Source organism: Macaca fascicularis, chromosome 1 (genome assembly GCF_037993035.2).
Source record: "Macaca fascicularis isolate 582-1 chromosome 1, T2T-MFA8v1.1".
NCBI classification, from domain to species: Eukaryota; Metazoa; Chordata; class Mammalia; order Primates; family Cercopithecidae; genus Macaca; species Macaca fascicularis.
In genome coordinates this window covers 133,920,768-133,936,417 of record NC_088375.1, presented here as the reverse complement: position 1 = coordinate 133,936,417, position 15,650 = coordinate 133,920,768, and the positions used below count along the sequence as shown (strand labels likewise).

Here is a 15,650-nt window from a genome sequence, read left to right as displayed (position 1 = left end):
AAAAAAGGAGGAGAACTGGGTTTTATTTCTGACTCTGTCACTAACTAGCTTTATGACCATTATTTAGAAGAATACTTATTTATTCACTCATTCATTTATTCCCATAGCCTTTCATTCATTAACTTTTTGTCTAGCCTCAGCCCAAGAGATAGAGAGATTTAAACTGTAGGATACAATCCTTTCTTCTTAGAATGTTAGAACATATCTCAATGTACTCATTAATAAAATGAGAAGATGAAGTTAGTACTGGTAGATCTAGGTCCAGCTCTGAAATACTATTCATTAGTGATATCTTTTACTGAAACTTCATTTTTTTTCTTTTTATGCTGGGTTGACCCTATTTTATTTTAATTTTAATTTTTAATTTTTTGTAGAGACAGGGTCTCACTATGTTGCCCAGGCTGGTTTTGAACTCCTGGGCTCAATCAGTCCTCCCACGTTGACTTCCTAAAGTGCAGGGATTATGGGTGTGAGCCACTATGCCCGACTGATGGCTCTCTTTAGAATAGCATTCTTTTCCATATAATTAGTTATTTCCAATTTAAATGTAATTATTCCTTTCCAGTTTTAATGATCATGATCATGTGTGAATTCATAAAGAAATGATCATGAATTTCATAGGAAGATGCCGTAAGTAAACTCTTAGCATCTGAAATGAATAAGAGGATTTGAGCCTGCTGAGGAATGAATTACTTTAGTTGCCAATCCTAGAGGTAATAACTGATTAATAAGTGCTGAAAAATGAGCGGTTATACTTTAGCTTAAAAGAATGATGCAGAAGTATAATGAATGAGTTAGAAAAACATGCACGGACAGGATCATTACAAAGACAGAGATTTATCTGTTTTTACCTGTGAGGTACAAATAAAATAATTCTGTTATTTTGGAGCTTTATTCTTGATCAGATTCTCAGCCATTGTCTTCCTCTATTTCTCTGTTTTGCATTTTATGTGCCTGTAGCCTGGAGCTTTGTGCCATGTATCTGCCAGGTTTTTATTATACTAATTACTGAAGTTGAAGAAATGGTCTTAGGGTTAAAAAACCAAATACTCCTAAGCCTAGTTCTTTAAACCGTTTAATCAATATCTTAAAATTATTGCTTGTCATTTAATAGGTATCTCTGTACCTATTGCCCCAGGCATTCTGCTAAGTACAGCTCGCAAGGTGAGGAGATATAGCAGAGAATTCTACCAGTCAGGGTCGCCTAGCTTTCTCAGGGTGTCAGATAACACAGCCCTCATGTTTCATGGCTGCGTACTCCCTCCAACCTCCCTATTATACTCTTTCTTTCTGCCATATCTCAAAATAGTAAGAGAAGAAATTAGAGTTATGAGGCAAAGGCACTCTAGGTTGAAGAAGGATTTTTAAATTTATAGATACTTAAGCTGTATATAAAGAACTCTCAAAACTCAAGAAAACAACTTAATATAAAATAGGTAAATGATTTGAACAGAAATTCCTCCAAAATGATGTACAGATGGTGAATATTCCTCATGATCATAAGCACAGAGTTCCTAAAGAAACACTGCATGTCAAATCCAGCTATATAAAAAAGATAGTACATCATGACCATCATGGTTCAGTATTAGAAAATCAATATAATTCACCACATTAACACAAAAAGTAGAAAAATTATGTGATTATCTCAATAGATGTTCAAAAATTTGACAAAGTTTAGTACCCATTTTTAATATAAACTTTCAATAAACTAGAAATAGAAGGAAATTTCCTCATTCAGATAAAAATAATCTATGAAAACTCTACAGCTAAAATTATATAAAATTATATTTAATGGTGATGCTTTTCCTGTAAGATCAGGAACAAAACAAGGGTGTCTACTCTCACTACTTCTAATATTATACTGGGAATCTTAACCAATGCAATTAAAAAAACCCAAAAACTTAGAAATCCTGTAAGATTGCAGGATACAAAGTCAATTTTCAAAAATTTTAGCACAATTTTAAAATTCTGCTAATTAAAAGGCACACAGTATATGTATCTGACAAAAGACTTGTACACATATATTAAAAACTATAAAGAAGCAATTTTAAAAGTTAATTTTTTAATGGGCAAAAGCCTTGACCGGATATCTCACAGAAGGTAATATATGTATATGAAAAGATATCCAACATCATTAGCCATCAGGGAAATAGAAATTGAAACCACAATGAGATACTTTTTTATGTCAACCAAAATGACAAACAAAAAAGAAGTTTTACTACAGAATGCTGGCAAAGATATGGAGCAACTGGAACTCTCATGTGTTAACCAACTGGTGTATAATTATTTGGCAGTTTCTCATAACGTTAATCTATATTTAACTCTATGACCCAATGATTTCATTCCTAGGTATTTAAATAAGGAAAATGAAAACATTTGTCCACAAAAAGACTTGTACAAGAATATTCACAGTTGCTTTATTCATAATAGCCCAAAATTAGAAATCATCCAAATGTCCATCAACAATTTATAAGTGAACATATCATAATATGTTCATAAAATGAAATACTAACCAGCGATAAAAAAGAATGAATTACTGATATACTCAACATAGATGAATATCATATTATTGTAAGAGGGGAAGAAAAGCCAGACATAAAATAATACATGCTGTATAGATAAAGCCCAAGAACAAGCAAAACTATTCTGTGGTGATAGAAATCAGAAAGCAATTGCTTCTGAGGTGTGTCAAGGAAAACTGACCCCCCCAAAAAGCATGATGGAACTTTCTAGAGTGCTGGAAATGTTCTGTATCTTATCTTGGGTTGTGGTTACACAGGAGCACAATCAGTTGTAATTCCATATACTAGCCTTAAATTAGAAAATAAAACCTAAAAAATTATACCATTTACAGTGCATCCAGTAACTTCAGGTTAGAGATGTGCAATATCTCTACACAGAAAACCAAAGAAATTTTTTTATTGAGAGAAATTAAAGAAGTTATAAATAAATGAAAAGATAAAGATTATCTTGAATAAGATCACAGCTGGAGGGTTTACACTCCCAGACATGGATTCATTTTAAAACTGCAGCAATTATGATGTTGAGGTGTTGGTGTCAAGACAGAGAAATTAACCAATAGAATAGAATATAAAGTACAGAAACAAATTCAGACATATACAGACACTTGATTTATGATAAAGGTGACATGATAGAGCAACAGGAAAAGGTCTTTTTAGTAAATTCTGCTGGGTCAACTGGATATCCATATGGGGAAAAAAAGAACCTTGGCTCCTATCTCACAACCTTTTTTTTTAAAGGAATTCCTGATGAGTTGTTGATCTAAATGTGACAGAAAAATCAGTAAAGCTTCTGGAAGATAGCATAAAATAATATATTCATACTTTGAAGTTAACGAAGATGTCTTAAGTGGTACACAGAAAGCCTATAACTGAGTTGAAATTGTAGAATTCTCTTCATCAAAGACACTGTTAAGAGAGTGAAAATGAAAACCACAAGAGTAGGAGAATATTTGCATCACATAATAAGGGGCACCATACTAGTACCCAGAATACTTAGAATCCTACAAATTAACAATAAAAAGACAATCTGATAAAAAATGTGTAAGAAACACGAAAAGATACTTCATAGAAGAGAATGTACACATGGCCAATAAACATGCGAAAAGCGATTCAGCTTCATTAGCTATTTCATATCTTTTGGTACACCTATCTGTTAGAGATATACCTGTGAGTGAAACAGTTGGGTATGTGTGCATTCAGGGTTAGAATTATTAAACAGTTTTCCAAAGTAGATATGCCTGTTTATGTTCTCATCAGCAATGGTTTGTCAGTCTCTTAAATTTAAGCCATTAGATTTTTTAAAGTGGTAACTTGCTTTAGAGTTTTAATTTGCTTTTTCTTGATGACTAAGGTCTATCTTCGTATATTCTAGATACTAGTCCTTTGTCTGATAAATGTTTTTCAAGTTTTTTTTCAGTCTATAACTTGTCTTTTCATCCTCTTAATAGGATCTTTTACAGAATAAAAGTTTTAAATTTTGATGAAATCCCTTTTATCACTTTTTTCTTTTTGATATTGTCTAAGACTCTTAGTACTCAATGATTTCTCGTATTTTTTTTCTAAAAAGTTTATAGTTTTACATTCATATTTAAGTCTGTGATGAATTTTGAGGTTTTTTGTTTATTTCATAATGTGTGAGACTTAGGTCAAGCTTCTTTTTTTTGGCCTATGCATGCCCAGTTGCTTCAGTACCATTTTTGTTGAAAATTCAATTTCTCTACTGAATTGTTTCTATAGCAGTATCAAAAATCATTTGGATATATTTGTGTTGATCTATTTCTTTGTTCTCTGTTCTGTTCCATTGGCCTATGTGTCTCCTTCCTTCAGTACCACTCTGTCTTGATTACTGAACCCATATAGTGAGCCTTAACATTGGAAGAGTGATTCCTTCCACTTTCTCCTTCTTTAACAAAATATTCTGAGCAATTCCACTTTCTTCTCCTTTTCATATAAATTTTAGAGTAAGCCTGTCTAAATCTACAGATAATGTTTCTGGGATTTTAATAGGAAGTATGTTAATCTTCTATATTGATTTGGGGAGAATTGACATCTTTACTATTGTTGAGTCTTCTAATCCATAAACATGATAGGTCTTTTCATTTATTTAGATCTTCTTTGATTTATTTCATCAGCATTGCATAGTTTTCTGGATGCAAGTCCTTTTTTGTTAAATTTACATCTAAGTACTTTTTTTTTTTTTAGCAATTATAAATGGTATTTATGTCCATATGTTCATTGCTAGTATGTAGAAATACAGTTGATTTTTTTTTCTTTTTTTTTTTTTTTTGAGATGGAGTTTCGCTCTTGTTGCCCAAGCTGGAGTGCAATGGCACGATCTTGGCTAACTGCAACCTCCGCCTCCGGGGTTCAAGTGATTCTCCCTCCTCAGCCTCCCAAGTAGCTGGGATTACAGGTGTGTGCCACCAAGCCCACCTAATTTTTTGTATTTTTAAGATGGGGTTTCACTATGTTGGCTAGGCTGGTCTCGAACTCCTGACCTCAGGTGATCCTCCCACCTCGGCCTCCCAAAGTGCTGGGATTACAGGTGTGAGCCACCCTGCCTGGCCACAGTTGATTTTTCTATGTTTATTTTGTATCCTGAAACCTAGGAGTTTTGTGTGGGGGCGTGTGTGTGTATGTATGTGCAAATTCTTGGGGATTGCTTTTTCAACCACAAATGGGACAGTTTTATTTTCTTTCTAATCTATATACCTTGTGTTTCCTTTTCTTCCCTTGTTGGACAGGCTAAAACTTCCAGCACTGTAATGAATAAGAGTGACAAGAGCAGACATCCTTGTCGTGCTCCCAGTCTTGGAAGGAAAGCATCCAGGCATTCACCTGGATTAAGTATGTTAATTGAGGTTTTCCATAGATGTTCTGTATCAAGTTGAGGCAGCTCCCCTCTATTTCTATGTTTTTGAGAGTTCTTATCATGAATGGGTGTTGAGACTTGTCAAATACTTTTTCGGCATTGATTGATAAGATCACATGATTTTCTTCTTTAGACTGTTAATATGGTAGATTACGTCAATTGTTTTTTGTATATTGAAGGAGCCTTATGTCCCTGGAATAAACCCCATTTGGTCATGGTGTGTAATTCTTTTTATATATTGCTGAACTCTGTTAAAAATTTTTATGTCCATATTCATAAGTAACATTGGTTTGTAGTTTTCTTTTTTTGTACTGTTTTGTCTGGGTTTTGTGTCAGGATAATACTGGCTTCATGAAATGAATTGGGAATTGTTCTTCTCTGTTTCCTGGAAGAGATTGTGAGAACTGGTGTGAATTCTTAAAATGCTTGATAGAATTCTCCAGTGAAATTATCTGGGCCTGGGGATTTCTTTTTAAAATTATGAATTCAATTTCCTTAATAGATAAATACTCCATTTCATATTGGGTGAATTATTGTAGTTTGCTTTTTGAGGAATTAGCCAGTTTCATCTAAATTGTCAAATTTATGTTTGTAGAGTTGCTTTTTTTTTTTTTTAGTATTCCTTTATGTTTGCAGGGCCTGTAGTGATTTTCTTGGCTTCATTTCTGATGTTAGTAATTTATATATACTTTTTCCCTTTGTCAGTCTCGCTAGAAGTTTGACAATTTTATTGATCTTTTCAAAGAATCAGCTCTTTGTTTCATTAATTTTCTCCTTATATTTTTGTTTATTTTTAATTTCATTGGTTCATGTTTTTATATTTATTTCCTTCTGCTTGTTTGTAGTTTTCAGGATTTTGGCAATGTGTCTGGGTGTGGATTTCATTGGAATTATCCTTTTTTGAGGTTTACTCAGCTTCTCAAATGTTTTGGTTTATACCTTGTCAAATTTGGAAGGTTTTTCAGCTATTATTTACTTAAGTACTTTCTGAACCCTGTCCTCTTTTTTCTCTCCTTCTGGAACTCTGTTGACATGAGTGTTCGGTTTTTAAGTCCCACAGCTCTCTGGGACTCTCTTCATTTTATTTTTAGTTTATTTTCTCTTTCAGATTGGATAGTTTCTACTATTCTATCTTCAGCTTCACAAATTCTCTCATCTCTCAATTCTGCCGTTTAACCCACTCGCTGAATTTTACATTTTTTTTTTATATACTATTCTAAACTTTCTATTTGGTTTTCTTTATATCTGTTTCTTTGCTGAAACTTCCTATTTTGTCAGTTGTTTCGTGTGTCTTTGTTTGTTGGGGCATTTTTGTCATGGCTACTTTTAAATCTTTGTCAAATTCTTCTAACATCTCTGTCATCTTGGTGTTGGCATTTAGTGATCATGTCTTTTCCTTCAGTCAATGTCAAGGTCAGAAAATGTTAACCTGAACATTTTCCTAGTATGTTGTGAGACTCTGGATCTTACTTAAATATTCTGTTGTATCTGGCTTCTTACATGCTCCAGCAGGGGAAGGTGGTGGCAGTTGGGTTGGGGGGTGGGGGGTTGCCACATTGCTACTACCAGGTGGAGGCAGGAATCTGGATTCTGCACTCAGCCTCTGTTGATGTCCAAGGTTGAGAGACTTCTTGTTGCTGGTGGGTGGAGGTGGGAGTTCTAGCTTCCCATCTGGTCTGCACTGACACTGTAATAGGGGTCACCTTGTTGCTGAAGGGTGTTGGTGAAAGTCTTCACTCTCCACTAGGCCTCCTGTGACACCACTCCAGCTGATAAGGGAGGGTTGCTGGTCACTGCCTGATTGAGGTGAACTTCCAGGTTCCACCATTAATACCTTAGTGAGGAGTGGGGCGGAAACTGGGGGATCTCATTACCTGACTCCCAACTTAGCCTTCTTTAACACTTCTCTGGTGAGTGACTGACAAAGGGTATAGGGGTGCCTGCCTACAGCCTGGCAGCGTGGAAATCCAGGAACCCTCTCAGTCTTTGCTGGCTGTCAGGGTTAGGGCCACAGTTTTTTTCCTGTGGGGTTTGGCTGGAGAAGAGCAGTTGTTGAAATGTTTTTTGTCTTCTAGGATACCCTTTTCCTGTTCCTTTGACTAGACAGAGCAGGCTTTTCTTTGGGCTTTAAAAATATCAGCTCTGGGCTGGGCACAGTGGCTCATGCCTGTAATCCCAGCACTTTAGGAGGTCAAGGCAGGCAGATCACATGAGGTCAAGAGTTCGAGACCAACCTGGTCAACATGATGAAACTCCGTCTCTATTAAAAATACAAAAATTAACTGGGTGTGGTGGCATATGCCTCTAATCCCAGCTACTTTGGAGGCTGAGGCAATCAATTGAACCCAGGAGGCGGAGGTTGCAGTAAGCCGAGATTACGCCACTGCACTCCAGCCTGGGTGACAGAGCAGGACTCCGTTGCAAAAAAAAAAAAAAACAAAAAACCAAAAAAAACCAAAAAACCCCGGCTCTGTTGGCATTTTGGATCATTATCTTCTTCAGCCCTAAGACTGGGCTAAGTCAGGCAAAAAGAAAACTCGAGGTACTCAGCACCATTTCATTACTTAGGTCTCAAAGTTCCAACCACTCTGCCTTTTTCTTTTCTATTTTTCAGAGTCTTGTTATTTTTTTAAAAAATATATATAGGATTTTAAATTTTACTTATTGGGAAGAATAGGGAAAAGTACATCTACTTCATTTTCCAGAAATGGTATTATTGCCTTATATTTTAAGGTAATTAGTCTGGCTATAATTTTTGGCATGGAATCTGCTGTGGCAGTCTGAATAGTGTCTCCCCAAATATATGCATGTTTTAATCCCTGTGAATTGTGCCAGCTGTGAATGTTACTGTATATGGAAAAAAGGACTTTGCAGAAGTGATTAAGGTAAGGATGTTGATGTGAGGAGATTATCCTGGATTATTTGGGTGGGCCCAATATAATCACAGTGTCCTAAGAAGAGGGACCCAGGAGGAGCCATTTAGAGGAGAAGCCGATATGATGACTGAAACAGAGATTGGATTGATGCACTTTAAAGATGGAGGAAGGAGCCATAAGGCAAGGAATATGTGCAGCCACTCTAAATTGAAAAAGGCTAGGAAACAAATTATCTCCTCAAAGCCTGTATTGGAACCAGCCCTGCCTACTGTCACTGCTTTAGCTCAGTGAAACTGATTTCAGAATTCTAACTCCAGATCTGTAAGAAAGTAAATTTGTGTTCTTTTAAACCACCACATTTATGGCAGTGCTTTACAATATCCTTAGGAAGTTAATACATCTGCTTTGTATAGATAGCAAATATTACAGTAAGAGATGCGGTTCCTAGTGATGAACATGCATATTCTGAACTTCTCTTATTCATCATACTTTCTAATTTGGAGTATTTAATTCCAAATACTCCAAATTAGAAAGTATGATGAATAAGAGCGTATAGAGGAGTCGTGTGACTTAAGTGTTATTTAAGGAAGCTTGGGTTGCAACAATGTGTAAGATGAATTGGGTGGATGGAGATTGGAATCAGAGAGGCTAAAAAGGAGACTATTATCATCCATCTCAGAGAGACAAGGACTTATCAAAAGAGGGTAGAAGTTGGACTGAAGAGTTAGAGATGGGTACCAGGGACATTTCAAGAAGAAAAAAAAAATACAAGGCTTTGAAGACTAATGATCAGAGAGACGAAGAGTATGAAGTCAATGATGACGCAAAAGCATGAATAAGTAACGTGTTCATTAAGCAAGAAATAAGAGGGTAAAAACGTTTTCTGTTAGGTTTTCACCTGTCAAAAATGACTGAACAAGTTAAAGTGATTGTATTCTTTTAAAGGTGAAAAGTCAATCAGTGCTTTTTAGAGAATGTTAATTCCAAAGCTGTGACTTATAAAGGCTGGTTTGTCATATCCTCCTAGTCCTTGAGGACCAAAATATGTCCAGGTGTTTAATTGCCGTGTCTTAAACAAGCAGCCCTCTTATTCACTGGCAGTAAGAGAGATGTTTATTAGCATCCTTTTGAGTTGTTGATGAATTTACATATTGGCTGACCTCTCCTTTGTTACAGTCTGAAATTTTGTATTTAAACTTTAAAGGATATAAATAAAACTCTCTATTTGCAAAACAACCATCAGGTGTTTTTCTTCTATTTAAAGCTAAAGTTCTTAAACCAAAAATACCATTCTGAATCCCAAATGTGTCTTCTATCAAACATCCTCAAGGTTCTTAAAATGATGTAAAAATACATCTTTTTGTTTTTGAGCCAACTCTGGACTCAACGTCCTCAGAGACAACCTTTAGAATTATAAAGGTGGAGTCAGGCTGCTTTTACAATTTGGTTGATTCTATTTACTGAATGTTTACTGTGTGAATGTTCCCCTGACCTTGGGTACCATTATCTATCTGTGATACATAACGTATATCACAGATAGATAGATCTGTTTGTGTCCTTGGGGATCATGATCTGTTAAAGCTTTCATTCATTATAAAGGGATCATTGAGGGACTAGTGTTGGGCTCCCATGGGGATTTTCACTTCATGGAGATCCTTTACTTATGGGGCCCAATATGGCATTACTTTTATTTTGCATTTCCTCCTGAGACAGAGAGAACTCACATAAAGCTTAAACCTGGCTCTTACAGGAAGTTTTGTCTCTGTAAAGCAGAGCTTCCATTTTGAACGAGGTTATCTTTAAGAAGCACAATATTATGGTTGAACTCTTTTTCATTCTTAAATCCATATATCAGAAATTCCGCTGTTTTACTTTAGTACCATAGATGTCTACTTCTACTTCATCAGCTTCTACTTAGTTGGATATTTTCAGAATTCTAACTTTGTTGCAAGCCTTCCATTGTCTTCAGTGCTTCCCAAACATGAAAGTGCCTAGGAATCATTGGGGGATCTTGTTCAGTGCAGTCTCTGATTCAGCCAGGTCTGAGGTGAGACCTGAGAGTCTTCATTTCTAACAGACTCCCAGGTGATGCGATGCTGCTGGTCCTTGAACTACATTCAATAACAAGGGTGTTTGGCTCATCCTTACGCTGTAGATATCAACTTAGGCTACATCTTACTTTGGTATCGATAGCATTTGGTAAGTTTCACAATTGGATTGAGCTAGATCAGAAATTAATAGTTAAACCATTGCTTTTTTATTTCAGGAATTACCAAAAATAAGATGAAAAACATCTGTTTAGAAAATGGAAAATGCTTGAAAAAGTCTAACACTAATGGTTTGAGTTTTAGCTGAGATTGACTTCTATCATTTCTTTTTTTGAAAAATTTAAAAAAATTTAAATTTCAATAGCTTTTGGGATGCAAGTGGTTATTGGTTACATGGATGAATTGTATAGTATGAACTCCGAGATTTTAGTGCACCCATCACCTGAGTAGTGTACATTGTACCCGATATGTAGTTTTTAATCTCTCTTGCCCATAGTCTCCATAGTCCATTATATTCACTCTGTATGCCTTTGCATACCTGTACCATTTCCTTTTATGTTTCTTTTAGATACATACAGTAGGTCAAGGAATATAGGCTAAAGATTTTTAATTATCTGTTTTAAGGATTTAACATTTTGTGTTTCCTAAAATACAGAAATTATAATCTGAAATACTGTAAAAATCAGAATTTAACAATACAAGATACTGTGTTTTATTAGAATTACAGGCATACTGCATAGGTTTGAGTTTACACTGTTTATTGAAAATGACATTTTCGTAGTAACACTCGGTTATAGAAGTTTCTGATTTTCTTTTCAAGAGTTACTGCTGCATTATCTGATCCATTTGTTGACTGCCAGTTGACACTGGAACTACTGACTAAGCAAAAATAAAATCCTAATATGGGTTCAAGTATTAAGGATAATTAAGTATGTATCAGAATATTTGGCAGTGGTTGCATCAGAAATTTATTATTAAATACTCATGCCAGTTATTACTCTGGATAGAAGACTGAATTTTTAAATTAATTTTGTATTATGGTAAAATATGTATAACATAAACCTTACAATTTTAACCATTATTATGTGTATAATTCAGTGACTTTATATATGTTCATAATGTTGTGAAGCCATCAGCACTATTTCCAGAATGTTTTCATCATTCCAAACAGAAACTATGTACCCATTAAACAATGAATCCCCATTATCTCCAACCCCTACCCAAGTCTCTGAAAACCTCTGTTCTATTTTCTGACATTATGAATTTGCCTGTTCTAGATTCCTCATGCAAATGGAATCATTCAATATTTGTCCTTTTGTGTCTGGCTTATTTTACTTAGCACATTTTCAACGTTCATCCATGTTGTAACGTATCAGAATTTCTTTTTGAGGCTGAATAATCTGTCTTCCTTTGATAGCAAGTTAGACCATTTTGTTAGCCAACTTCTTTAGGCCAGGAACTGTCTCTCTTTTCATAATAACTCTGGGCTGGTGGAATAGAAGGTACACAAAACAGATTGGTACTCAAGTCATGGCTAGAGTAGGCCTAGGCCAAGCTAGAAAGTGGGTTATGTTTCTACTTGAAGTGACCAAATAGTGGCTTTGGATGGACTTTGTGGTCAGGGTTGGGTTTTTTGGGAAAATGTGTCCAGGATGGAAGAAGGATGAAGATGAAGAGTTTGGTTGGTGTGGAGATGGGATTAGGCTGGGCTTAGGGAAGTGAAGGAGGACAGGTCAGCCACACACAGAAGCCTGCACAATGGCTGGCTGCCATTGTGTTCTGTACTCAGAACTAGGAATATTCACTATAACAGTGCAACTGGCTTGGATTTCATTAGATGAATATTAAAAGTAGATGTAAAAAAAAGACCTGTGAAGGCTCTAGATCAGAATCAACTGTAACTTGGCTCATCACAGCCAAATTATTTAGTTATTTTCTTATGTCCCATGTCTGGCTAGCCTAAGCCCAACTAACCCAGGGCAAGGACATGGCTGAAAACAATGACCCCAGCACTGGCTGTACTTCTTAAGGCTCTATTCAAACCAAGACACATCCCTTCCTGTAATTTTAAAGCACATGCCCTATTAGCAGAGGGTCAGTAAATTTCATGCTGTTTTAGAAAATGCACTATATTCTTGGAGAAGGTACTTTGAGCTGGTGTGTTAGCTTCATAAGATTTGATTTTTAAATACTAAATGCTTAAAAATACATGTTTTACTTCTTTTGTTTGAGATGAGGCTTTTAGGGAGTAATAGACACCACAATAAAAGCTAGCATGGTTTGCATTTTCAATAAAAAGGAATTTGCGTGAAGTGCTGCTTTTTCTCAAGAAGCACTTGCATACAGCATTGCTTAGCAACACACAAATCAGCTCTGACACCTTATTCATCTTTAATATTCAGGTTCAAATCAAGCCTTTCCAGAGATGGGACAGATTGCGTCTTTCAAACCAAGCAAGTGAAAGTTGTCACTTTGTAATTTTCATCTTTAGGTTGGCAGCAGCATCAGAATTTTCATTTTATAACTTCTTTTGGAATTGGAGTTTTTTTCAACTAGCCTCTTAGGTCCTTCTCCTCCTCTGTTTCCACTTTTTCATTCCTGAAGACCTTTAAAAGGTCTTTCCTTTATTTTGGGGATCAAATTTAAATTCCGTAGGATGACATGCAGGGCCCATCTCTCATAGCCTCTGCTTCAGCCAAATTAAACAATTCATGTTCATAAACGTGCTGTTTTCTTTGATACCACTTTTTCCAGCCCACGTTGTTTTCTTTGCTTGGCAATACTCTTAGCTGTATAGTCCTGCTCATCTTTCCAGATACTTCTGGAATGTTGGGGAACTTCTCTTTGATTCCTTCAGATTGAGTAAGGGGCCTCTTTTCCTGAGGTTGTGTGCAAATCCTGATCGTAGAGTTTATAACATTGGACTTCATATGTTTGCTTTTCTCATCCTAAACTAGAAATCCTTTCTTGAGAGACAGGGATTCAGTCTTTCATCTGTATATCCTGTCCTTCCTGTGTGTTTCATTTATCTGAATTTCTCAATATTTATGACAGAGCTGAATCTTCTCTTTTTTTATCATGATTTTTATCCCTTTCAACCTAACTCACTCACTCTCTCTCTCTATATGTATATATAGAGATATCAAAAGATATAGATATCTCTATATATACATATATTATACTTTAAGTTCTAGGGTACATGTGGACAACGTGCAGGTTTGGGAGGCTCCATCCGTGTTCCCACAGATGACACGATCTCATTCTTTTTTGTGGCTGCATAGTATTCCATGGTGTATATGTACCACATTTTCTTTATCCAGTCTATCACTGATGGACATTTAGGTTGATTCCTTGTCTTTGCTATTGTGAATAGTGCTGCATGAACATTTGCGTATATGTGTCTTTATGGTTGAATGATTTATACTCTTCAAGATATATACTTAGTAATGGGATTGCTGGGATGAATGGTAATTCTGTTTCTCACTCTTTGAGGAATTGCCACACTGCTTTCCACAATGGTTGAACTAATTTACACTCCCACCAACAGTGTATAAGTGTTCCTTTCTCTCCGTAACCTCACCAGCATCTGTTATTTTTTAACTTTTTGATAATAGCCATTCTTACTGGTGTGTGGTGGTATCTCACTGTGGTTTTGATTTGCATTTCTCTAATGATCAGTGTTTTAACCTGAATTTTATGTGGTATGTGAAATCTTTGTGAGAAAGTATTAGTTAATACTGTTGCTTTAAAAAAAATCTGTTCTTACGGGTGGCATATCCTTGATAATGCTATTATTTCACTGGATGTTGATATTTTTTATGATGAACCACAGTGTTTTTAGTTTAATTCTATTCTGTACAGTGTGTTATAGGATAAAAATAAAGTGATTTTATGGGATAGTTTATCTTAGAGGAAATGTATGAAGGTGATTCCATCAATAAAAATAAAATCCTCAGAATGTCATTTTGCTTACATATTTTAAATTATCTTCGTATAACTTTGAAAACAGTTGTGATTGTGCCTTAATGAATGAAAGAAAATTTATACATTAACTTCAAACACATTTTCTTTTCTAAGGACAATCTAATTGAGGCTATAAGCCTTGTTTTAGATTCTAAGAGTAGGTTTTTAAAGTTATATGTGAGGACCTTTCATGGTACCACCCAAAAGTAGGTATGTAGTACTTTTTGGGTAATATCTCCCAAGTTCTTTCATCTACAGTTTTGAGTCCAGTTATTCTCTCTGTTTTTATAAATAGGCATATCAAATTGCTACTTGAGAAATTGAAGATTTCAAATTTATATTTAAAAGACAAATAGGCTCATAATCTTTATTGCTGTGGAATTTGTTCTAAGCATCTGAGGACTTCAACAGTCAACTGTACAGACAAATATTGGAGGATGACATTTGTGTTGAATATAGAACCTTATTTTGGCTTTTTGAAAGTGACTTCATTGTTCTCTATTCTAAGATATAATTTTCTAGTCTGATTTGTAAATGCTTATTTGCTAAATCTTTTCCTTTATAAGACATCATACCTTTGAGATTAGAGTAGATTGTTTTAAAGATAACTTTTTCTTGTCTTTTTTTTTCTTGTTGCTTGTTTTTACAGAAAACAAGCATCGTTGTGGGTCCAAGGAGACATTTTCCGATCCAAACTGAAAAATCGACCATCCAGTGAAGGAAGTATTAATAAAATTCTTTCTAGCCTAGATGATATGTCTATTGGTGGAAATCTTTCAAAAATACAAAACGTGGAACGATTTGGAGAGGTAAGTTTTCCCTAGGAAGATTCTATCTTAAAACTGATGTTCTGCATTTGTTTCTCAGTTGGACATATATAACATAGCAGTGTCTTTTCTCTGGATGCCGAGAGTGCCAGGTTTTTAGATGTAGAGTCATCCATCTATATAGCAAGAAGCAGAGGAAAGAAACCAGTTGCCCTTAAAAAAAAAAAAAAGCTATAATTTGAGGAGTAAATGATAAAGGAGGCTACTCTGGTAAGGGAGAATATTTACAGAAAGGAAACAGAAAAGCAAACTTTCTATTTGAAAATTAAAATAGATATCAAGAAGAAAAATTTTAATGTGACAATTGAAATAATACATACCACAAGTGGTGCTTTGAAAGCCTCAAATTCATGCTGATTTCTAAAGTAAGTGCCAACTTGAAAACATGATTAGGACAACTTTTCTTTAAAAAAAATTAAAGCTCTACTGTAAACAAACCACCTTAAATAGTTGATATATATTGTCTGATTTAATATTCATAACTACCTGGTGAGTTAGGTAATACTATCTCTTTATAGGAAGGAAATTGTGTATCAGAGATG

General features: G+C 35.2%; 1 protein-coding gene across 6 annotated transcripts in view; it reads left to right on the top strand.

The window, feature by feature from the left end:
- Positions 1–15,650, top strand: part of CDC14A (cell division cycle 14A) — a 164,620-nt gene that overhangs the window by 113,432 nt on the left and 35,538 nt on the right. For all 6 annotated transcript variants that reach the window (XM_005542589.5, XM_074000697.1, XM_005542587.5 and 3 more), the window contains one exon: positions 14,931–15,090. In XM_005542589.5, the coding sequence (XP_005542646.1) occupies positions 14,931–15,090 (160 nt within the window). The remainder of the gene's footprint in view (positions 1–14,930; positions 15,091–15,650) is intronic.